The sequence below is a fragment of the Carassius carassius genome, chromosome 12 (assembly GCF_963082965.1).
Source record: "Carassius carassius chromosome 12, fCarCar2.1, whole genome shotgun sequence".
In the NCBI taxonomy this organism is placed as follows: Eukaryota; Metazoa; Chordata; class Actinopteri; order Cypriniformes; family Cyprinidae; genus Carassius; species Carassius carassius.
This window is the reverse complement of record NC_081766.1, coordinates 14520253-14547140: the sequence shown is the minus strand read 5'-3', so window position 1 is coordinate 14547140 and position 26888 is coordinate 14520253. Positions and strand designations below refer to the sequence as shown.

The window sequence follows — 26888 nt, the reverse complement described above, 5'->3', positions numbered from 1 at the left end:
GCTCCCAGCAAGATGCATATCATCAGATCTACCTTAGTATACATTTCAATGTCAGCTCTGCCACACCAGAGATGGCGAATGGCATATTTTCTCTGGCATGGCATTTCAGCTAAAAATATGTTTTATTATGTTAAAAAATGCTGTGCTTAAGGGTATATGTACACAACAAAGATGGTAGTACAGTTGAAAAAGTGTTCTGTACAAATGACAACATTGTCAAAACAATCCTAGTGCACACAGATCTTGCGAAAATGATTGAAAACGTTGTATTATGCATGCAAAGCCAGTAGTTGGCGATGCTACTTTGTAAAGAAACACTACAAGCATGTGTATATATATATATTCATAGACTGGACACATAATAAGCATGTGTATGATATCACCGTTTTCACAAATTCACATTTTCGTAGTTTCGTAAATGATCAGAGTATCATTTTCAAAGACGTGCACTTTGAAACTTGTTTACAAAAGTTTGCAGCTGAATTTTTAAGAGTCTGTTTTCTCACTTTTTACAGCTGTTGCAGTCCAGTGAAGATCTTTCTTGTTTTTTTGTAAGTGGTGTAAAGCAGACAAAAGAGCACTCAATAACATGGCTGATGGCAGCCAGAACAGCTCCTTTAATCAAAGCTCAGAATATGGAAATGTCTTCAGACCACAGACAGTGTTCAGCGTCTTGACGTTTACCCTGCTGGCCATGCTTTTGGTGGCTACATTTTTCTGGAACATGCTCGTCCTAGTCACAATTCTCAGAGTCAGAACATTCCACCGTGTGCCCCACAATCTGGTGGCCTCCATGGCTATATCTGATGTTATGGTGGCTGCTTTGGTGATGCCTCTCAGTCTGGTCCATGAGCTGAACGGTCGTCGATGGAAGTTGGGCCGAGTTCTATGCCAAGTCTGGATATCCTTTGACGTCCTGTGCTGTACTGCCAGCATTTGGAACGTGACAGCAATAGCCCTCGACCGTTACTGGTCCATAACACGCCACCTGGAGTACACGCTGAAGACCCGAAAGAAGATCTCCAATGTGATGATTGGCTTGACCTGGCTGCTCTCGTCTGTTATTTCCCTCTCCCCTCTGTTTGGCTGGGGTGAGACGTATTCAGAGGAGGACATGGAGTGCCAGGTGAGCCAGGAGCCGTCTTACACCATCTTTTCCACATTTGGAGCCTTCTATCTGCCTCTTTGTGTTGTGCTGTTTGTCTACTGGAAGATATACAAAGCTGCTAAGTTCCGAATTGGATCAAAGAGGACCAACACCATCACTCCAGTTGCAGAGGTTCATGAGGTACAGATGATATGTTGCTTTTTTTCAGCAACTTCTTAGGTTGGCATTATAATAATGTACTGCGGAGAGAGTTTCTTTCCTAAGACTGCTGAATGAAATCTATTGTTTTACATCAGACTGTAAATATATAACCTGTCATTATTTTACAGAATGTTAGTATACGGCAGTTCAATAGCCAACTGAACTTGAATGTCCAATTTTGTTGCTCTGTTACCTTGAACAACATGATGGCATAATCTCTGAGCATGTTACAGCACTTTAGTGAATAGTATTCCTGACACCTTCCTTAGATAAGTTTTACATTATTTTCCATTCTATTACCATCCTGTTCTACTTCAGTGGGTTCAGGAGGGATTGTCAAAAGTTTGACACAGGAACATTAATGGTTTAAAAGCTTATTCTCAAATGGCTATTTTCATGGCCATTCCAACACTGCAGAAGTTCTATGCATTTTTATGCTATGATATCTTAACCCTAGAAAGAATGACTGGAAAAAAACTACATGCATGTGCAGGGTCGAAATCTCTCTGTTGGATTCAGTAGATTTTGCTTTTTATTTTCATTTATTTTCATCTATATTCTCAGTGTAATGAAATCATTAAAGAATTTGATTATACATACACCACCATTCAAAATATTTCTTTTTAGTATTAAGTAAAATAATTCTTGTATTCAGGTTGCATTAAATTGATCAAGAAATTTTAAATTTTCTATAAAGATTTCTATTTTAAATAAATACGGCTCTTTTGAGCTTTCTATACATCCAATAATCCTGAAAAAAAAGATCACGGTTTCCACAAATAAGCTGTAATTATTATCTGTATTGATATTTATAACACATATTTCTTGAACACCAAATCAGCATTTTAAACTTATTTTGAGGAATCATCTGACATTCATGGCTTTTGTAAATTCAGCTTTGTCATCACATGAATAAATTACTTGTTAAAATATATTACAATAGAAAACAGTTATTTTACATTTTTAAAATATTTCACAATATCACTGTATTTTTAATTAAATAAATGCAGCCTTAATGAGAATAAAAGACTTCATTCTAAAACACTAAGTTTAGTGAGCCCAAACCTTTAAATGGTATACATTGCTGAGGCTTACATATAATTTATGAGGAATATATGGAATATTGTATAAATAGATCATTTTATTGGAAAATATGAATATTATTACACCCTGTAGGGATGTACACTATCTTTATGTGTTCTAATTTTAAAACTAAATACTGTGGTATTTGACCTCAATCTACTGTATGCTCCTGACTGATCCACTCACAGCAGTAATGCTCAAGACGCATCTGTTCCCTCAGGTGAAAGAGGCCTCTAGACAACAGCCTCAGATGGTGTTCACGGTACGCCATGCCACAGTGACATTCCAGACCGACAGTGAGACGTGGCGAGAGCAGAAAGAGAAGCGAGCAGCTCTGATGGTGGGCATCCTCATCGGAGTGTTTGTCCTGTGCTGGATCCCTTTCTTCCTCACCGAGCTCATCACGCCGCTGTGCTCCTGCCACATTCCACCAATATGGAAGAGTATCTTCCTCTGGCTGGGTTACTCCAACTCCTTCTTCAACCCGCTCATTTACACAGCCTTCAACAAGAACTATAATAACGCTTTCAGAAATCTCTTCTCCCGACAGTGCTGAGAGATATCAGAAATCTTGGCCTTGCCACAAATGCCGGTTTAAGACACCCTTAAGATTGGGAAATTCACAAAGCATCAGCGATCAAATATTGAGGGAACGATGTCCGGGCTTTTACTGTCAGGCAAAGTCATAATTTGACCCAGTGACAACCGTGAAGAACACTCAGCCAAAATGTCAGACTATCCCTTGCATTAAATGAATACAGACAATATCTGGCTTTTGGCAGTCAGTTTGTATCAGTATATATAAGGCATGTGAGATTCATTCATATATATATACAGTACAGACCAAAAGTTTGGACACACCTTCTCATTCAAAGAGTTTTCTTAATTTTCATGACTATGAAAATTGTAGAGTAACACTGAAGGCATCAAAACTATGAATTAACACATGTGGAATTATATACATAACAAAAAAGTGTGAAACAACTGAAAATATGTCATATTGTAGGTTCTTCAAAGTAGCCATCTTTTGCTTTGATTACTGCTTTGCACACTCTTGGCATTCTCTTGATGAGCTTCAAGAGGTAGTCACCTGAAATGTTCTTCACTTCACAGGTGTGCCCTGTCAGGTTTAATAAGTGTGATTTCTTGCCTTATAAATGGGGTTGGGACCATCAGTTGTGTTGTGCAGCAGTCAGGTGGATACACAGCTGATAGTCCTACTGAATAAACATTTAGAATTTGTATTATGGCAAGAAAAAAGCAGCTAAGTACAGGAAAACGAGTGGCTATCATTACTTTATGAAATGAAGGTCAGTCAGTCTGAAAAATTGGGAAACTTTGAACGTGTCCCCAAGTGCAGTCACAAAAACCATCAAGCGCTACAAAGAAACTGGCTCACATGCAGACCGCCCCAGGAAAGGAAGACCAAGAGTCACCTCTGCTGCGGAGGATAAGTTCATCCGAGTCACCAGCCTCAGAAATCGCAGGTTAACAGCAGCTCAGATTAGAGACCAGGTCAATGGCACATGGAGTTCTAGCAGCAGACACATCTCTAGAACAACTTAAGAGGAGACCGTGTGAATCAGGCCTTCATGGTAGAATATCTGCTAGGAAACCACTGCTAAAGAAAGCCAACAAGCAGAAGAGACTTGTTTTGGCTAAAGAACAAAAGGAATGGACATTAGACCAGTGGAAATCTGTGCTTTGGTCTGATGAGTCCAAATTTGAGATCTTTGGTTCCAACCACCGTGTCTTTGTGCGACGCAGAAAAGGTGAACGGATGGACTCTACATGCCTGGTTCGCACCGTGAAGCATGGAGGAGGAGGTGTGATGGTGTGGGGGTGCTTTGCTGGTGACACCGTTGGGGATTTATTCAAAATTGAAGGCATACTGAACCAGCATGGCTACCACAGCATCTTGCAGCGGCATGCTATTCCATCCGGTTTGCGTTTAGTTGGACCATCATTTATTTTTCAACAGGACAATGACCCCAAACACACCTCCAGGCTGTGTAAGGGCTATTTGACCAAGAAGGAGAGTGGTGGGGTGCTGCGCCAGATGACCTGGCCTCCACAGTCACCGGACCTGAACCCAATCGAGATGGTTTAGGGGTGAGCTGGACCGCAGACAGAAGGCAAAAGGGCCAACAAGTGCTAAGCATCTCTCGGGGAACTCCTTCAAGACTGTTGGAAGACCATTTCAGGTGACTACCTCTTAAAGCTCATCAAGAGAATGCCAAGAGTGTGCAAAGCAGTAATCAAAGCAAAAGGTGGCTACTTTGAAGAACCTAGAATATGACATATTTTCAGTTGTTTCACACTTTTTTGTTATGTATATAATTCCACGTGTTAATTCATAGTTTTGATGCCTTCAGTGTGAATCTACAATTTTCATAGTCATGAAAATAAAGAAAACTCTTTGAATGAGAAGGTGTGTCCAAACTTTTGGTCTGTACTGTATATATATATATATATATATATATATATATATATATATATATATATATATATATATATATATATATATATATATGAACATCTCATGCCCCATGTAATCACTCAGTCAGTGTTTCAGTGTCCACAGCTCGTTGGTTCACTAGAGAAATGAAGTCTAGAGAAGAGCATTTTGCTAAATATTAAACTACTTATTATATTTTACTTTACCTGTTAGTGATGTCTTAATTATTTAATGTGTTATATGAAACAAGTTATGACAGCCACTGTGTAAATGCATATATATTTCAACAACAAATATAAATTTTATAATTTAAAAATCGCATTATGTGCAATTTACATGTTTGCTCACAATTGTTTTTTTTTTATGTTGGGTGTTGATTACTATATTTAAAAATAAATAGTTATTCAATTTAAGTTTGGCCTCTGTTGTTAGTTGTAATTTTATATTACTGTAAAAGGGCTCCCTATAGTTTAGAGCATAAGCTGAGGTTATTTTCATTATAATTGAATTTATTTAAGGAAAGAGCAATTAGTTCAGTAAACCACTGTTTTATAAAAAAGAGCAATTTTATGTTTAGTTTTTGCCCCTGTTGTACCAAAACTATACCGAACCATGACGTCAAAACCGAGGTACATACCGAGCCATCATGTTTATACTGTTACTGTTTTTTACATTTTTTTTTACATTTTTAAATTTGGAATGAAATATTAAATTCTGATTGGTCTTTTGCACCATCCAGCTGCCTGTCCTCTTGTCCAAATACCCACTTGTGCATTTTTATTTATGTTGTTGTCTTTTTTTCTCTTTTTTTTTTTTTAGTGAATTTCTTTGAGACTCTGCATGCCACAGTTTCTGTACAGAACACATTCAGGGCTTTAGAGATGTCAAATGTTTGGAGGTTTGATCATAAACATTCCCTCTCCTTGGTCTTTAAATATGACTGATATTGAAAGAATGATCAAATCTGGCACTCTTAGGGAAATATTATAATGTTTTGCAAGGATTACTTAAATCTGGCTCATTTTCAAGTTTGTCGCAAATAAGCATCTCAGAAAAATGTTATAGGGTTTAAAATTGGAATACCCCCTGTAATAATTTGTATTTTTTTTGCAAGACAAACATTGTGTTAATCAGCCATTTTGGAGAGACACAACAATATACTATAGATGAATATTCCAATGAAATATGAGATATTCTTATAAAAATGTTGCCAGGTTATTGCTCCCCTTTTTTTCATTATGGTTTGCCCCAATAACACATTCATATGCAAATTATATGTGATGTACTGTATAGACAGATTGTATAGAATAGGAATACAATTTATGTACATTTTATACATATATTGCATAAAGTACATAGTAAATCAAACCATTCTGTTATATCTTTCATTACATAGTTGAGAATCATCTTTTTAAAAAATTTGGCTAAAAATAGCCTGAAATCTAAAAACGGATTGGTGTCATATAAATCAATGAAATAAATCATTGTTTTTTGCCTTTTCATGTCTATTTATTTATTTATTAATAACTTGGTCCTGGCGTCCTCTACAAAGGACACAGAATATATATATATATATATATATATATACACATTTTTTTTTTATGCTCCAAACAATGTAGACATAAAAAAAAAAAAATCCCAAAACCTTTTTTTCTGGGTCTCAGGAGGTATTGTCTATTTCAAAAATGTTTCAAATAAATGCTGTTCTTTTGAACTGTCCAGTCATCAAAGAATCCTAAAAAAAGTGTACGTTTCTGAAGGATCATGTGACACTTTATACTGGAGCAATGCTGAGCGACCCCAAATTTTTTAAAGTGCATATATATATATATATATATATATATATATATATATATATATATGTCTGAAGAAATACGTATAGAATATAAGAAAGTTAAAGAAGAAGAACGGTTTTAATGTTAAATATTTTAATATGTCAATGTCAAATATACACTCAACATAACAACAACATATCATAAGAATTTAGGGGCAGCATATAGTCTTGCATAGTCTGAGGCTGAGACTAGGGGCAGCATAGTTTAAGACTTTTGAGATCTGAGTATAGTGTCTTTCTTTATTTACAGTGACATACAGGAAAGTTACATGGGATATTGTCTCCTATGAGAGAAAACCCAATTAACATGCAGTAACATTATCCCTTTGGTAACGATGACTTAGGCTTTCTCATAAAGCTCTGTTTTAAGATTTGTGCACATTTTTATTTACAAAAGTTTTGTGTAGGCTGCCTTTTTATACACATTAACCTTGTTGTTCAGTGTGGATTGGTCAGTTGTTCCTGCGATGCTCAGACTGTAGACTTATGTAGACACAGATGGTTTGTGTTGTCATTGTTTGTTAACCTGAAAAGATACAGCTTGTTTAAAAAAAAGTTCAATCTAATGTCGCTCTTTTGAGTAGAGTGAACATGGGAATGATGTAATCAAAGCTCCACTGATGAACTATGAACTGTCATTTATTTACATAAGATTTGATTCTCATAGTGGCAGATTTTAAAGAACATGCTGATGACCAAGCCAGAACTTTTCCATCTGTGTAATTTACACTTTGACTGAAGTCATCTCTGCTTCTGGAAATGTACATGATAGATCAACAGCACTATAATGTCAGTGGAATTTACACTGGCCTAGTTGACTTCTTTAAAGTGCCTAGATTTTCATTCACTTCCATCTGCGTATGACACTTGTGAAGTGTTTGTCATTTGGAGAGGAAATAGCAATATCAATAGAAGCGATCTTCAAGAAATACTGAAGAACAGATGAAGAGCTTTAGATTTATTGCTTAGGCCTTAAAAAAATAATTCAGCCGTTGAAAGGATTCAGCTCTATTCAAAATATAATACTGTGCTCTTATTCACTTTCATTGAAGATGCTTTAGACTTAAGGCTGTGTGGATTCATATTAAGATGTCACTTAAACACGTTTTAAAAGCCATGAACACACAGACAAGAGATTGACAGACCAAAGGATCAGCTGGCTGCAAATGGAGCTCAGTAGAGTGCTTTTGCGTTCTCAACACACAGCAACACAAAAAAAAAGAGAGAAATTTTCAGGACTAATTGAAGTGAAGTGTCAGGTAAGACATTTTTGAATAATGGATGTGACACCTGCCTAAAGGCATCTTCCTCTTTAGCAGATAGAAAGAGAGAGCTAAACATCTGGAAATCAAAAGATACATGATCCACTTTTCTATTGCAAACACCCACACAAAACAATACATCCTGTAATAAATTATGGTAATGACCAAACACGAGATCATAGGGGAAAGAATTATTTTTTTATTAGTTTTCAGTGTCTGGATCAAATATTCGAAAGCTCTCATTACTTTTTACCCGCGGGAAAAACACAAGCAGATGAGAATGAAATGAACTGTAATAGAGATCTATTTTTGGACCCGAGGGTGTGGGATAATATTTATTGTCGAATTCCTGTTGCTTTACCAAGGACAGATGCACCTAAAACATTTGTCTTTAAGAAGAGTGACAGAACACACCATTTTAATATCTTATTCAGAGCTCTATCGTGATTTCAGATCAGTGGGCTGGACGGGACTCATGGAAATCAGAAATTAACTTTTATAATGTTCATACTCTTCAACCTTTAGAAATAAAGAGACAACACAAAGAGGTGAAAGAAAATGCCTTTGTGGATGGTAACCAGGGAAACGAAATCTGCTCCAACATATGTAAACCATATTTCATTGAATGATGAGATAGCAGCAAGGAATCAGATCCTTTTTGTTGAAATATCACTTCTGATATTCATTCACTAGAGTTTATGGGTCACCGCTTTTTGGCTGAAGGTTTTTTAATGGGATCTATAACCTTTAAAAGTCAATAAATTCAGGTCTTGCACAGATTTTCTGTGATTTGCATTAATACTGTACATAATAAATTGACTGCAGTAAGTAAAAATATTGAAGCAGACCATAGCTGTGGTTTATTGCTTTAGAAAGCTATTCAATAAAAAGGTCAGTCATAAGATATTCTTTATAGTTTCACGACAAGACAGGCTGCAGAGGACGAGGACTACAGGAAGGATACTCACAAACAAATAATTACAATAAAAAAAGTTATGCAGAAATGAATTTTCTGCAATAAAAAAAGCAATAGTAAATAGCTGTTGAGAGATCATTTTAGGAGACAGAATGAACTCATGAATCATTTTGTTTCTGACACAGAACTCAGTGGGTTATGGTTGATCTGGATCTGATTTGGATTCATATTCCCAATAGTGACAACTGCATCAGCTGTGTTTGTCTGTTAGAAACTTTCTGCCCTTGAACTACAGTTCAATTTTATTCTGATTTGGCAGGGTCAGTGTATTAAAATGGCATAAGAAAAAAACAACTGATGCACAGATAGATCCAAACGGAGACATATTTCCAGATTTCCTCATTTTCTCAATTACATATATGAGATGGAAACTATCAGAAAGAAACTATCACAAAATAAACGGTGCAGATTAAAATGTGCATTTCCAAACAGCATTCCGGTCAAGAGGAATCAGAAAAAGTTTGCTCAATTTCATTAATATATTGCAAAGTGTTATTTCCCTGCAGATATCAAGCAATTAGTTTTTCAATTATTAGCCAAGAATTATTTCACAATCTTTTTTGTTATTATATAGCTTGATTAATGAGAAAGATTCTCTAAGTTTTAAATTTCATACAAGAACAATGTAATTGATTAATGTTTGACTCCCATCTATTGCTCAACTGTCACTTGACTGAATTAACTACTCTACAGAACTTTAATAAGTTAATGCATAATTGTGTGACAATCACAAAATTGATTCCCTATGTTGTACCCATATTATTACAACATGTACAGATTGTCTACCAGAACTATGACTGGAACATGACCGTGAATGTGCAATTCAAAGACATAATTATATTCAATTTTGTATTTTGGACTGTTATGTTTTTAGTTGCCAGGCATTCTTTACAACGTTGTTTGGCTGCTGTGTTATGCAAACCTGCCCCCTGGTGTACAAACATGGAAATACATTACCTGAGGATAACATTTTCTCTCTCGGTCAAGAATAAAAACAGCACAACAAATATGAGTCAGTATGAACGATTCATCATACATTATTATATAAAGCGAAGGCACGTATAGCTAAAACACTGCTAGCAAGCTGAAGATATAGATATGTGCACTACGCAGCATACTTTCTTTTTTACTAATGTGTCACAATATTTAATAAAGGGCAGCAATTATTTATTACAGTTATCATAATTACAATAGTGTATGATTGTCTTTGTGACCAGAAAGACTGATGACTAGTTGTCACATTTTTACTGAAATACAGAAAGTCAGTTTACAAGTCTTTCAGTTATAACTCCAAAAAGTTTCCATTGATATTGCCAATGAAAACCACTTGTGAAAACAGTTTTGTTCAGTATTAGTGGGGCAAGCTGTCATTAAAGGAACATGTCATTGAACAAACTATCATAGGCTTTTCAAAAAATAATAATAAAAAAGTTATGTTATTGTACATGTTTAAACCATTATATATTCTTATAACAAACATCTAAAATATTTGTGGTGATATGTTGAATATACCAGCACATTATGTCATTTAATTGTGTAATTGTAAATCTGCCTGATGCCTCTATGCTGTGATGTGGATGAGTTTCCTTCCCATGTAGTTATCACCTGTTGTCTCTTTTTTTGTCCTGGTGAGGGCAGACTAGACAGCAAAGCAACAAACAGACATTCCCTCCATTAAATCAAACATGCTTATAAGGTCATGTTGTAAATGCACATATATTTACCATGAAATGGCATTAATATTCTGGTACACTCAGGAAAGAAAAGCACAAAAGCTGTGACTCGGCCAGTACCCTTTCAAAAAGTAGTATTAATATGTATTAAGGTACCAATATGTACCTTCAAGGTACTAATATGCACCCTATATGGATAAATTCGTAAATGGGATCAATTCCAGTGACAGCTTTCAGGCTTTTTTTCTAAGAGCATAGAGGTATATTTTTATGTTTTTATCTCTGTGGATCTAAAGATATATATATATATATATATATAAAGATATCTCAGGGTATAGTATGGTTACACATCACATGGTCAAATTCGTCAACATTAAAAGACCTTGACAAACTCTGGAACGCAGCCAATCGGAAGCAAAATTAGATCATTTAATTGATGGCTAGATTCAGTGCAGCAATGGGACCTTATGACCTGAGAGAATCCCTTGACCTGACTTTTACCCATGTGGTCACATTTCCCACTCACTTTTTCAGGTGTAGCCATCACATCTGTGCACAAGCTTTGATTTCTGGACTATATGCTGCATGCTACAATTGGTGTAAAGGTTTTCAATAATTTATAGGCAAACATCTTGAGAAAGATTCAGAATCGTTCATTTTATATCATGAAACGGCCAGTCATATTCGACTAAAACGGGATCCTTGGGAAATAAAATCTAGCTCCAGAGCCTCTATCAGCACAAATTAGAAAAAAAGCCATTTGCTTACATTTGTTCACACTTTACATAACAGAGTTGATCTGTTTTGGCTTAGTACAGCAGAAGATGTTAATTCAATATCTTCAATGTTCAATGAAGACATTCAGAATTTGAATGCACTACACTTGCTCTATACAGTGGCTTTGTTACTGAAATATGTAAATATTTTAATAATTATATAGTATTATATAATTATTATATAATATAATATAGTACACATCACATCAAATACATTATTAATGGGATAATCACAATATATATATATATATACATTTATGCATCAAATATTCATTTCTTGGCATTCATGTAATATTACTATGAATAACTAGACACAGAGCAATAAAAACAAATGGTGTATCAAGAGATTTGACCAACAACAATTACATCAAATTGACTTTGATTAAAAACTGATGAAAATATCATGCGATGTTCAAATGTGTTCAACCTGTGGTTCAAATGTGCAAGTGTGTGCCTGTGATTTACCATTTACAGATGTGAAAGCTATTTGACCTCAAAAAGAAATGTAAAAAAAAAAAATACATTTTAGAGAATTCTAATTTTATACACATTCAAAGTCCAAAAGGATTTTGTTTAACTTACTCCATTACTTACTATTCTTTTTAATTTACTTTTTTTTATCTTGCAAATGCCGTATACATTTTTGCTATATAAACACAGTGCTTTTTTTTCTGTAGTGCCGACATAATATTTTGTGAAACATTTACATCTGTGCATTTCATTGTGAAAACATCATGCTTGTCAATAAATTTGAATAGATTTTATTCAGAAACTGTGGCGCTATGGAAATGACATGTGTGCCTGAATATCATTGCTGTAAAACACCATCGCCTGCATCTCTCCCATCTCCCCTGTCCCACCCCTCACAGCCCAGACACTGTTCTATCTATTTGCACACTGTCAATCTCAAAAGCAAATGGCCCTCTCCTCTCCTCCTGGGCAAGTCCCTCCTGAGAGGTGGCCATTCCTGCCTGCTGGGATACTGACAGTTAACCTTTCGCTCAGAGACTTCTGGGAGCTCAGCCAGATTTTCTGAATAGCTTTTTAAGAAAAGCTGCAAGCTTAACAGATCGCACATCTCGAGCAGTGTACTACCTCTGCTACATCAGCCTTAGAAGAGATGATGAGCCTGTTAGCAACCTCTGATGAGGACTTCCCCATCCTCTTTTATTCTCATGTGCAGTGTTAAACTTCTAAATACCCCAACAAGGTATTCCATAAGTTTGACCTCATCATAGTTGGCATTATTGGGAAATTAGAATCAATAGTTACACGAAACAACATTAAACATAAGAAAAGGTGTTGCACATTAAATAATGCTAAAACAGAAATGCACCATACTTTCTGTCCTCCTGCTGTTCACCTCCTGCACACAGCATCAGTACAGTGGCATTAGTGTGTCAATGGACACATGAATGGATATCCTGTCGTACATGACATACATCAGAAGACATCTCTGAACTTTTGATCCCCTCCAAGTCTTGATAGATCTATTGTTGAACCCAAAGACTTAGGGAACAATGGTGTTTGATGCAGGGAATCTGGGGTACAGTACGGGTGTCTGTAGCCAAATCTGGTAATTAAGTGGGGTTAGAGCCAGGAGGGGCTCAGTGGGGGCGATGTCTGGTAGGGGTGCTTGAGTCACTGCAGGGTATATAAAAGATCACAGAGACAGACACCCCACCAGGAGTGCAGGGGTGTCACCATTTGTGCATGTGTGCAGATTTGGGATTGTGTCTCTGTGGGGCCAAATGAAAAAGAGTTCTACCATAATATAATATAATATAATATAATATAATATAATATAATATAATATAATATAATATAATATAATATAATATAATATAATATAATATAATATAATATAATATAATATAATATAATATAATATAATATAATATAATATAATATAATATAATATAATATAATATAATATAATATAATATAATATAATAAAGCTGTGATGACACACAAGTCTCTCTTTTTCTCTCTTTTCTTATTAGTTGTTTTTCTGATGAAAACTTTATCTTTTTCTTTAAAAAAAATAAATAATCATTTAAACATAATATACATGGTCTTCGGGTTCAATGGTTTTTGAAAATTTAATTAAGGGATTGCTCCCCAAAGAAATTGAGATCATATCATTAGGACTATTATACTTTAATAATATGACATTAATTGAAAACCAAATAGTGACCTGCTGGAACAGACTTTTTTCTCAACAGTGCCTTTAACAAAAATGCCCCTTGGGTTGATTTACAGTAGTACTTACATTGGGAGCTAATAAGTAGAGTTAAATGAAAAAACGGGGCAACCTTTTTTAATTAGGCCAGTCATCCCTAGAACAACATACTTCAAGTTAATGAGTGAGATTATCATACCCAGTGCAAGGTCTGGTTTTGACCTACAAAAATTACTCCATGTACAGTCAAGGTAAAAAAATCACAATGTCCTGCTGAGTGTCAAAATTAGGATTATTTTGGAAAAGCATCACAGAAAATAAGTCATTGTTAGAGAACATCTGGACTAAATTGTCTTAATTTGAAAAACAATTCAAACCAAAAGCTTTAAATCAATCTAAAACTATTTTAAAAGAAATAAGCTTATTATTAGCTTTAATTAGTTCATATTAATTGAGAGGCTATGGAATATTTGTACTTGTAAAAATTAATTTGCCAAAAAAATCATTTGTCTTAACACGTTTGAAAAACAATGCAACAAAACAATGTTAAACAATGCAACAACTCTTTCTACACTTAAATAAAAAGAACAGCGGCCAACGTTTGGTCTTTTTTTGTCAGTAAAACATTTGCAGAGGCCCATTACCCAAATCCTCAATTGAGAGGGTTCTTAAAGAGCTTAAGGACCTTGCGTCTCATACGAGAGCAATCTAAAGAGCGCGTTCAGCTCCGCTGAGCCTTTAATAAGTAGGATCCATCCCTGTCCCTCAGTGTACCTCTCCCTAACTCACAGTCGAGCCTTGAGAGAGTGGCACTAACGAAAGTACAGTGAAAAGGTCTCATTTTCTTTGTACACGGCTGAATTTCAGTGTCATTCCAAAATTGATAAAGCAAAGTAAATATAGCTGCTGTAGCTACACACAACTGAGGTCACCGATCTCACGCGAGAAAGAAGAATTCGAATGTCTTTGTGTGATTATTTTAAAACAGTCCAAGTTAAAATGTTACTTAATTCAAATTTTCAAAACGTTCTAGTGTTGAACAGTTCTTACGACCCAAACACACATCAGAACTAATGAAGCAACATTTTCTCCAATTGTGCGAGATGTTTTGACATCATAAATCTAATAGATGAAATTCATAGAAATGAGTCTGACTTTATCATTTCACGAGTATAACAGGCAGAGCATTTACATTAATTGCTTATTAGTGCAATTTCTTTCTTTTTTTATCTGGACGGCAAAAACAGCCACGATTCAGAACACAGCATAATTTTAGAGTTGGGGGTTTACAGATGAGAACATCGACCCATATGGTCGTGAACCAACAGTGAACATGGCTGCATCCCTAAATGCATAATGTCAGTTAAAAACAAAGGGAACTGAAGCCGACGCACCGCTGAAGCGTTTTCCTGCAGCTGCCAAATAACATGCTCAAGTCACTGAAGTTACGGTGTCTAATCACGCTAATTAGGTTGCAAAGCAAACTTTCGAATCCATTCTCTTCTGAAACTAAGTTTATGTCAAAAGTTACAATTTATAAACATTCAGTAAAATGAAAGAAAATGTGGAGTAGCATACCTACTGAAATATAAAAAATGTTGGAAGAACAGAAGGGATCATTTTGTAGAGGATTTTGTTTTGCCTAGCTGAGAATTACAAATAAAATTTGCAACTAGAACAGTCTGATGCCATATGAGAACATATGGTAGGTATAAAATAGTTCTGGGTTGAAATGTTTAAATACATCTACCAAGGTAATTTTTTTATGAATTCCCATGATAAAAACAAACATAAGATATATGTAGCTGTCTTCTTTTGGATGCAAAAAAAATCAGTGATGTGAAACTTTTGCGAAAATACATTTTATTACTATTGTTTTACAAGGTTATTTTACATCTGAGTGATAGGTTTAATTTCATGCGCAAGTTTAATATCCAATTTAAATGCATATGCTATTACAAGTGACACCGTTCTGCATACACTTTAAACATTAGGTGTAATGAGGTTTGGTGATATCGACAAATTTGATAAATTTTAAATAAAGATTAATCGTGAAGGAGATGAAAATGTTTATTATAGGCTACCTTGTAATTCTAGCACGCTGGAGACTGGCTGGCTTCATGTCTTTGAGGAATTATTTAAAGAGCAGACCAGAAGTTATTATTAAACTCGCCGAATTAAATTATATATATATATATATATATATATATATATATTATCGGTGTTATTGGTCGCTTTTTGTTTTGCCGAGTGCATTGTGCTTCAAAAGGCCCTAATCATTCCCAAGAGATGCCCAATGGTTTTATTGATTTAGGCTATTTATTAATTAAACATTCTGCATCAAAAATACTAAAATAAACACGACTAAGACATTGTATTAACGCAGTATTGAGGCTAAATAGAACATTAATAATATTATCCTGACTACTTTTTCTGTCCTGAATTGCGTAACTGCTGTGTTTTAGAGCCTCAGCTCAGCCCTTCACTCGTGGCACAAGGCTCTTTTACAGCACAGCAGATATGGTTTATCTGTCAAAGTTATTTTTTTTTTACATTTCAGAACATAATGGCAAAATAGAGCTTCTCCAGCTTTTTTTTTTTTACCGAGACATGTTAGACTACTACTTGAATGGTTTGTGATGTCACAGTGCAACATCCAAATAAAGGCTCGTCCCAAATGACATTCTGACACTGCCAAACTTTGCATGACATCCCATGCGCTCAGGTAAATTAGGTGAATGTTATTATTTAACTCTTGTTTTTCTTTTTATGGCACAAATTTTATAAGCCTAGCCTATATTTACATTCGATATAATGATTACAGTAGGCCTATGTGGGTTCAACAACGAGCAAAACAGCTAGAGATTAACCACCATCAGAAAGCAATAAACTTTCATCAAGAGTTTAACACTGTAAATTTATGTCACAAAAATGGAATACCTGGTACATTTTAAATGTGGTGCTTTTTAAATTTGCATTAATGTAATTTTGCTTTGTTAATGTTAACAGCAATTGAATTATTACGTCAAAGTTCTCTCAGTGGGAAATACATATCTTCACAATGACATCATGAATAATGTAATCTACAGTTCAAGTACACTGAACTTTAAGACATGACCTATTCTTAATTAAATTAGTTTATCTTACTGTAATGGACGTAAACACATTAATATTTTAGTTTTTAAAAAAGAAAACTTTTTGCTTTAACAGCTAAACAATTAAACACATGAAAAAATGTAATAAAATAAGAAGAACTTACGAACTTTTGAAGCCCAGTCGGTTTGTTCTGGTGGTCTCTTAGATGAAATCGAAAGGTTTGTCAGAGGCTTCGTGTCATAGAATGGCACTGGTGTGATGTTGTATGAATGACATGACCATGTCATTTCCTCCCCATTGAGACTCGCTGAGTCCTTTCACCGATATTATTAGCATCTGGGTCAGTCATTATTATAGTCTATACAGAACAAAACGAACGAGGGTGGTGAAAAAGAGAGAGCATTTCCTCTCCTTGTGAGCTTTTCTGAATATTGATCTGAAATACATTAATATAGATGTCCGAGCTGCAGTAAGAGTCTATATAGCATAAGATGCATGGCCTATCTATCACGCTTGGTAATCATGAGCAGTGGCTTTCATGAGATCAAATGACTGCAAGACGAATAGTGACGTTTGTAATAATAGAGCTTCATGTATGTGTCACATATTTTTATGACTTTAAACTTGCCTAATAGAGAACGTAACAAAAACACAGCTTTCTGGCTGGAACTTTCTATTTTATGTGCTCACAAAGCGTTGACGCTATTGTGCAGCAGTCGGTTATGCCTGACCTCAGATTCACAATGACAAACTGTTACAAAACAATGAGAAAGGATCTCGGGGCGCCCAGTTTTACTCTTACGCTCTTTTCACGCTCCCCTTTCTCTCCGCCGTGCTCTTTATTTCTCCAAATACGCACACATTTTCTTTTTTTTTTTTATCGAAAAAATTCTGAAGAGGAAACCAAGAGCGATACTGTCACGGATAATGGCCTAAAGTGGAAAGAAAAAAAACTATAAATTATTTTAGATGGACCTGTTTTTTTATTCGACAGACCTTTAAAAGTATTTTTGGTACGTACGATTTGGCAAAAAAGCGTGGTCGTACGAATTCGTACGAATAAGCCACCTCGTAAAATATGTACGAATTGCCGTGAGATCGGGTTGGTGTTTTCATAAAATCAGCGGGATAGGAAAGACATTAAGCTTAGGAAAAACTAATATGAGGACATGGAAAATGTAAAATGTGTATACACACACACACACACACATAGGCCTAGTGTAGAAAATACATGTTATAGTGTAAACATTACATTGTAGCCCCACTTTTGTGCAATCAGATTATTACAATTTATGGATGCTGCTGATAAATAAGGAAAAACTAGCGCAAGTTACACTAAGTTTTTTTTCTTCTTCAGCCTCGTTCTCTTAACATGCACCTAATGTCATAAGATATGATATAACATAAAAAAATGATTGGCAACCATTTAAACTGACCTCTTAAACTATGTGTGATGAACAATTAGCAAGATATGCAGTGTATTTTCATTAATCTGATTTGCGGCTTAGGCAAAGTACAAGAAAAAAAAAGTGTTTTGCAACAAACACAGAACGTGGTGGAACGTGGATGAGATTCATTGTCATGTCTATTGCAAATGGCCCAACAATTTCGGTTAACCTGAAATCGTGGTCAAAAAATTGAAAGATCTTGGTATATTTCAAGGCATGCAGATGTTCGGGCCTTAAGGCCATTTAAGGAAGAGGGAACATTATAAATAGTATAGATAAACAACGATTATTCGATAGAAATTTGACATAGAATACAATTTCTTTGCTACACACACACGAAAAAAGCCTAAATCAGCATATTGAGAACTGTCCGAGACAGTGGTACAGTGATGTAAAGTGAGATTTGGAGAACTGAATGAACAGCATCCGATATACACCTGTTGCAGAGACAAGGCGCTTTAGCCTATATCTAAGGGAGCGTAACAGCTGTCCCCTCTCGCTCCATCCCGCGGAAGTTGGCCAGCTAACTGAAGGCTTTCATTTATGATATGTTCTTTAATGTGAGTGTACAAAGCATTGCAAGTTATTCGTTTACAAAGAAGGTAGCTGAATTGTCATAGATGCAAACTTATCCTAAGAATGGCAGTTCCTTCCTTATTCGATGTGCTATTAATTAATCGTTCGCCCTCAAAGGTCAATGATTCGGTAATATTTCAAAACACTAAATTATGCATGAAAATTACCAATCAATAGTTTGTAACTAATTTGATGAGCCACTTAAATTGGGATATAAGACCATCTTTACCGACAAGCTACTTTGTTACCTTAAGATTTTATGATTTGCATATGTATATATATATATATATATATATATATATATATATATATATATATATATATATATATATATATATGCAAATAATGCCATCTTATCTGGTAAGATATATGATGAACATTTAAAAAGCTCAACTTACAAAACACTTAAATCGACAGAAATAGGCTCGGAACATTATGATATGAATATATGCATCACTGCTCCACAGTCTGAAACAGGAAATGGTCAGTAACCTTTATCATCGTCCCTCAAGGTTTTCCCCCCGTTTCTTCAGTTTGTTTTCAAAATAGCAACAGGAAGCTGGGGGATCCCTTGTGACCCCAGCATTGTTCTAGGCCCGATATCACATCCATTGACTGGGTCACATCTGTGCTGATCTGAGCTTTATGATCTGTGAGCTGGCAAAACCTCTTGCACGTACTCACAGATCCCTCTTTGCTTCTGCGCACGACCCTTTGTAATGGAGAAAACAGAAATTAGAAAAGTTTCGGAAACCCATGACAGACTGCTTTCTAAATAAATAAAGCTGATCAGTGCTGAACTACTTGTTATTCTACAAGATCTAGAAATTCTAGAATGCTAGAACTAGAAATACTCCACAGAAACTAACATAGTCCTATTTGTTTGCGTTTTAATATTTGAGCCATTATTAATATAGATTATAATGAATACAAATAAGGATAATGATATTGATTCAAAGTACGTATGTGCAAAGGACTTATGCTGAACTGGAGTCATTGCAATTAAAATGCACAAGCTTTTGTTTTCTGTTTTGTTAAATGGTTCATTGTAACGGACTGCATACCAAGGAAGCCAACGTGATTCATGAGTGTGAATCCTCACGGATTTCTCTAGGATATAAATGGTGCATCAAATTGTACCGCAATATGACACGTTTTATGTTTCTTTGTCGTTTTTTCTCAGTTTCTTTGTTATCGCTGGTTTGGTAAAGTGAGAAATGCAACATGTGAGCACACTGTCTTTTAGAAACATTTTAGGCTTACCTTTGTACTTCGATTACTTTATAATTAAGACTTTTACTTTCTAAGCAAGACTTAAATGTTCATAATTTATCAGGCTTAACAAAACAAACATAACTTTAAATGTCATGTTATAAAAATAATACTAAATTCACATTTACAAAACGGTAAACTGGAAAAAGTGCAAAAATAATGTTTTAATTAGGCCTACATTTGTGCATCGTATAACAGTGTGTGTGTGTGTGTGTGTGTGTGTGTGTGTGTACTGTTAATTCTTATCGTTTTTCTTTAATAGGTTTTTACACTACTTCCTTTGTCAAAATTTTAAATTATTTTGAAAAAAGATTTAAAAAGTGGCATTCAACTAGCTTGTATTCAGGAATTGGAGACAGCGAAATAAGCTCATTTAAAGTCACTTAGAAGACTCCCGCACATAACGTGGTTATTATTAGGTTATTATTTTTGTATACTTTTTTTTTTCAAACATGCCTTTATAGGTATAGGTTATTGAAGTATTATGTAAGCTACAGAATCTATGGCGAGATTGGTAATTTAAACAAACTCAGTGTTTTGAAAGAGCTCTGCATTTACAGCAAAGGCATGTTTTGCTAGCGCACTAACAGGTACCTGCAGTACACTAAAAAATATTCCGTAAAATATACGGTAAAGAACCGGCAGCTGTGGTTGCCAGAATTATACTGTAAAAAATACAGGTAACACTGTTTTTTGTTTAACGGTTTTACCTTACAACGACTTTGGATATGCAGACATAGATTTATCTAAACTTACAGTTATTAAATAAAGCCGATCCCTCAGTTCAGTCGAAAATGAAAACCAAAAGTTGACTTGATTAGTCCACAATTTTCCAGGGACGAAAAAGTGAGCTTGATAGTTAAGCTACGTTAGCTCTGCTAACACTCTGGAGCTAAATACCACAATATGGGCCATGCGTCCCCTTTTAGTTAGCCCATCTGATTTGCACCAAAAAACCTGTACTGAAACTTTCCAATAAGTTCACTTCTAAAGTGGTCGTTTGTTTCATTTTGAGGCTCCAGGACACCATGTAGGCTACGCTCCGAAGACCACTGTTGCCTTCTAACATTTCAAATGATGGCGGTGTTTTTTAGGCTATAGCTACTGATAACGAGGAACGTAATAATGCATAATGTAATTTTTTTTAAAACTGGACATGGAAACGGATGAGAAATTAAAATAGGAATAGCTGTTTTGAGTGACGCTCCACAGAGAGTTGCTGTGCTTAGCCTAATTAGTTAGGCTAGTTATCGTATGCAGGCCTAAATACATGTATTTAGGCCTGCATACGATAACTAGCCTAACTAAGTCTAGACTTAAGCTATACATATTGTTGACATATGCTACGTAAAAAATAGCATAGCAATCGATATTGTGGAATAATAAGTCTACGAATTTAGACAGTGTGTGACAGTGACCTAGCTACCACCGATTTAGGTTACGTGTAAAAACGAACACACCCCTCCCCCAGTGCGATTTATAAACGACAGTTTCACGAGACTACTCAAAAAGACAGCGGTTCCACATACAGACATATAACCAAATGTGTTGGCCAAATAATTAGTTTATCTTTTCAGTAGTTAGTGATTTGAAAACGCAAAATACTGGGATACTGAACACTATGGAGTACTATCGCTTTAAGTATTGAGAATAAGGCGATGTTGGGTGCTGTCATTTACTCGAGAGTCACTGGGTCATGTGATCAAATTTCGCTTCATTTATTGGTCAAAGGCACGTGTCTAGGAGACCGGACTGCGACGTCACCCGGGGGACTCGTATTAAAAATAAGAACAAAAATCCGTAGTGAAAGTATTCTAGAGCCAGCTTGCGTTTCTTTATTTACTAGAGCAGGTCTACTGCTTTGAAAATGCATTTATCCAATTCGCCTGCATTTTACAAAGTAGATATAAAGACGTTTGCAAAGGGCACACGGTGGAATTAATTTCTAAAACTATGTTTTTTCTTTCTAGGCACACAAGGCGGTTTCGTCGAATTTAACCGACAGAAGAATCAGGAAAAAAGGATTTGTCCCTTTTTCCTGTTTATTTCTCTTTGCAGTGAGACTAAGAAATAAGGAAAATTTACCACAAAAACTGGAACACAGACATACGCGCTTGTGCGAGAGAGAAAGGGGTTAACAAGAACATTTGGAGTTTCACTATGGAAGAAAATGATCACAGCAACAGAGATGTGGAGCGCCAGGACTCGGGCGATGGGTCCAATAGAGCTATTTTACCCCTGCTCCTGGCTCCCGGGAACCTACTCCCTCACAGAATCACCAACTTTTACATCGACAACATTTTGCGACCGGACTTTGGTCGCAGGAAAGAAGGAACCAGGCGCGACAAATTTCATATAATTGAAAGAGAGAAGCGCTGTCCATCGGCTCCCGGATCAGGACAGGTGTCAAGGGAAGGACCCTCGAGCCCTCTTCCAGGGAGCGCGTCTAAAAAAACTGATATTAGCGCAGACGCACCTCTGAAACCCCGTGCAGAGACCGGAGATCAGTGTTTCAGCTCAGACTCGGATTGCTCGCAAAGTAACACCGCGCAGACGAACCAGCCGATGCTTTGGCCGGCTTGGGTTTATTGCACAAGATATTCAGACAGACCTTCATCAGGTAGGAATTTATTCTGTTCACAATTCTATTTATGTACTCAAATATCATCTGTTATTACTTTGAATTGAATGCGAGCAAAGAAAACAGTACACTGTTAGGCTACAGAAATTGTATCGATGAAAAGCGGTACAAAAACGAAGCAAATGTTCTTCATGAATGTGAAACTGCCCGCCAAGAATCAGGGAATTTTCTTTTATGGAGTCTGTTCTCTTAAACTAAAAGGAATAACTGCAAATATCATTTATTATTATTATTATTATTAATTTAAATCTGATATTTACAAACATTTTAAGTATATAGGCTATCTAGGCTACTGCTGCTGTATGTGTATAATTATTATTAATAATAATATATTTTATTGTCGTTTTTCTTATTATTTATACCATAATAAAATATTATTTATTATTATATATTATTTTAGAAGACCCTAAAAAACTAGTTAGCCTAGTTTCGTAAGGTTCAATGTGGCTCTTGCTTCCGTTTGATTTTGCTTTTTTTTAAGTTGTTAAAGAAAAGGTAGAACTGATTTTTTTTACTTTAGGAATGGTAATTATGATACATTTTTGCCTTTATTTTCAAAAAAAGGAACGGGTAGTTTTTGTGCCATTGTTACTTCGCTGAGTTGATATTTAATTAGCATATTTTTGACAATGGAGTTGGACGCACCACAGAAGCTAAATGCTAATCAAATCTCTTCAAAATTTGCTTTTGCAATAAATATGTTATTCCTGCACGTAGCATACCGGCATAGGAATAAAATCCGGACAGTTTTAGGCAATATTAATCAGCTTTTCTAATTAACTAATTTCAAATGAAGTTCAAATTGCGCACAAATCCGGCCTTCTGAAAAAGTGGCAATGCAAGTTTTTTTCTCAAATCGAAATGTATGATTATATCTTACAATAATCTGGCGAATACATTTTAGACCCTTTCTAATATGCAATTTTACTCAACAAAACATACTACATAGCTAGGTGTGAATATTTGGAAAGGTCAGACTAATTTAAAAGGCGTGGACCCCTTGTCATAATGGGGGTAGGCTACGTTTAATAGTTAGATTGATTTTTCAATTTACACTGAGGTGTAAATATTAATATTATAGCTTAAGCTTGATAAAAGGTATGAGCAAGGGCTCATCTCATAGGCTAACGATCAATCTATTGTCAGCGTTCAGGCCACGTGGAACCTTTGGGTGCCCTCGATCGAGTAGCCTAAGAACGAACTAAAAATAAAATATACAGTGGGTAAGACAGGTTGAACGACAGGTGCTACTCTTAGAGCAAGTTTACAAAAAACGTCCTCTTATAAATGTAGTTCCTATGGTAACAGAAATAGGGGAAAGCCTTTCACCCCCTCCCTTTCTGGCAGTCCCCCCACCCCATCCCATCCCCACAACCACTACACAATGTTTCCTTATTCAAAACTAGAGCAGACTCCTTGAAACATTGGATCTGAAACAACCCTTGATATCGATAAACAACACTATTATTGAAACAGCATTATTTATTGTTGCTATTGTCTTTATATTGATATTATGAAGCAACCTACTATTGAAAATAATGATGCAACATTAATGTGCATTTACAGAACGAGCGAAATATATCCCCTCTTGTTAATTTCTGTAATGCAGGACCAAGATCCCGCAAACCAAAGAAGATAAATCCAGCCAAGGAAGACAAGCGTCCGAGAACAGCCTTCACAGCGGAGCAACTCCAGAGACTCAAGAACGAGTTCCAGAATAACCGTTACCTGACGGAGGAGAGGAGACAAGCTCTGGCCCAGGAACTCGGCCTCAACGAGTCCCAAATCAAAATCTGGTTTCAAAACAAACGGGCGAAGATTAAAAAATCGTCGGGGAGCAAAAACTCGCTTGCATTGCACCTGATGGCACAGGGACTATACAATCACGCCACAGCAACAAAGGACGACAAATCAGACAGTGATTAACGTGAAGTACAGGACATCTGAAATGCAATAATTCTAAACAAGGGCCAGTGTACAAAATACCAGCATTTAACTGATGAAAACTTTATGTATGAGATTTGATTCTGCAATATTATGTATATATAGCATATTTACTTTGTGTATAGTGGTATAAAACGTTTTCAATTGGTACCACTGCTGCACACTTACTGAAACGTCAGAAATAGTGCGCGAGGAAAAGGAAGCTTCTTTATTTAAAAAATGAGGTGTGATTTAAATCAACACTTGACGTTGAGCCACAAGTTTAATCCATGCTGAAGTCCAAAGATTTTTTCCTGCTGCATTCAGGCGACTGTGATTTATAATAAATAAATGGTAAAAATGTTTTATCTGATTTAGATTTTTATTTCCATTAATAATTTTATTATGAATGTTTTACTTTATTGATTTGTGTTACAGAGACATGGTATTTTAAAAAAGACAACATTGCATATCATGCTTACAGTAATTCAGTATATTGTATTTAAAATATCTGTGGTCTAAAAACTATCCGTCAAGGATAGATTTCACATTTTCAGGAAATGGATCAGACATCTGAATGCATACAAGTCAGTAAACTTCAAAACTACACTTCTAATGCAAGTACTTGACTTGAGTTGCTGTGCGTTACATTTAGCTGGGAATGTACAATAAAAGTTTTCTCATCTTTTTCCAAATGGACATACGGGAAGGTTTTTTTTTGTTTGTTTTCTTTACAGAAACATTCGTTTTATCTTTTTTTAAGTGTGAAATGGTTGATTGTTACTTATCTGAAAAAGAAACTATCATAAAATGATGTTTGACAATTACCATTTAAATTTTTTTCAGTAGGCTATAGGGATATATTAAATGTTTTCCACATTTCTTCTTTTTTTATTTTTTTTATTAAAAATAAATTACATATTGTAAAAACAAAAGGAGCATCACTACCACTGCCTCCAAAATCTTGTCAAAATGTTTTGTAAATGTAACTTTGAAAAACACAGATTTAGAAATAATAATAATAATAATAATAATTGGCTACAAGATCTGCCCACAAGTTTTGTAAGACAATAAAAGACTGACAGCCTATAATTAAATTTAGCCAGACGCGACTGTAAGACATTTAAACGGTGGTATCATTGAAAGATAAACAGACAATTTTATTTATTTTTTTACAAACCGGTTTCAAAAGGATTTAGTGTGACATTAAACAGAGAGAGAGATCATTTGATTATTCGTGTAACAGTTCTGAAAGAAAACTAGAATGCAATGAGATTTATTGTATTAGCCTACCGCTTTACAGAGCTTATAAAAATATGGTCAGAAATGTCTGAAAAGGCGGCAATGGTAAGATGCACATTGCATTAATGAACAAAAGGCTAAATAACTTTAAATGGTAGGCGGGGCATTTAGAGCACGAGGTTTTTTTTTATCTAATGCATAGGTAAAATAGTCCTGCGAAGTTCACCAAATCTTGTACAGTCAAAGATAAAATGAAAAATTCGTTTTACGGTAACAAAGTTTGTGTAGAAATCTAGAGGACCACATTGACATGTTTACAAATCTGGTGTCTTTAGTGAAACTCAATCTATAATGATCAGCATTTTTCTTTTATTCTGGGACATGCCAATCTGGTTCCGTCCGAGGGTTTATTTGGCGACTAATATAATTTGGTTGGAAAAAAATGTATATAGGCTACTGTATAAAGCTAAATTTAGTCCAAGTGTCAACACTTGGGGGAGTCCAAATGCTGCTAATAGAAGTAATTCCACCCGTAAATTCAGAGTATTAAAAACCAACGAATAAAACCTTCTAGGCCTGTTCATTTTTATAATAATAATAATAATAATAAAAATAAAAGTTTAAGAATTTACTACATAGCCTAGCCTATTTTAAAAACGGTGACACTAATTTACACACCCGGTTACAACAAGGATTTTTTCATCTCTTAAATGATGGTTAGCTTAAGCGTCTAAAAAGTAATTTTGCGCAAATACTAAAAAAATAATCTAAATGAGATGCTATGAATATTGAGTTAAACTTTGTAAAAGTTTCTCTAGACGGGGTTTAGTGTCTAATGCTTACCGGAAACTTTACAAATAGGCCTATGCCTTTTTCAGTGTTACCTAGAAAAGTCCTATAACTCAAAAGGTCCAACACAAAAGACGAGCTATCTCTGAGAACTATTCCCAGCATTGACCTGTTCCTCAATGCCAGAGAATCTCATCTGCATTTCTATTCTTGCCAGGCTTGTATGTGCAAATAATGCCCAACGGTCACTGACTTGAGCTTCAAGTGGGAAGAAAAAGGCAGTTGCTGCTCAGCAGGGGCGCTGCACAAGATCCCGGGCCCTATGCATAGGCAGCCCTAATGCCCCCC

At 35.4% G+C, this 26888-nt stretch overlaps 2 protein-coding genes across 2 annotated transcripts; both read left to right on the top strand.

Annotated features, from left to right (window-relative positions):
• The first annotated feature begins 521 nt into the window (after positions 1-521).
• On the top strand, positions 522-2987 carry LOC132154208 (5-hydroxytryptamine receptor 5A-like). Its single transcript, XM_059562793.1, has 2 exons — positions 522-1288; positions 2613-2987. Exons 1-2 carry the CDS (start codon positions 590-592, stop codon positions 2946-2948), a joined length of 1035 nt encoding a protein of 344 aa, XP_059418776.1. The 5' UTR covers positions 522-589; the 3' UTR covers positions 2949-2987.
• An 18770-nt stretch (positions 2988-21757) lies between these two features.
• On the top strand, positions 21758-24960 carry LOC132154207 (homeobox protein engrailed-2b-like). Its single transcript, XM_059562792.1, has 2 exons — positions 21758-22565; positions 24196-24960. Exons 1-2 carry the CDS (start codon positions 22106-22108, stop codon positions 24510-24512), a joined length of 777 nt encoding a protein of 258 aa, XP_059418775.1. The 5' UTR covers positions 21758-22105; the 3' UTR covers positions 24513-24960.
• Positions 24961-26888: the final 1928 nt, after the last annotated feature.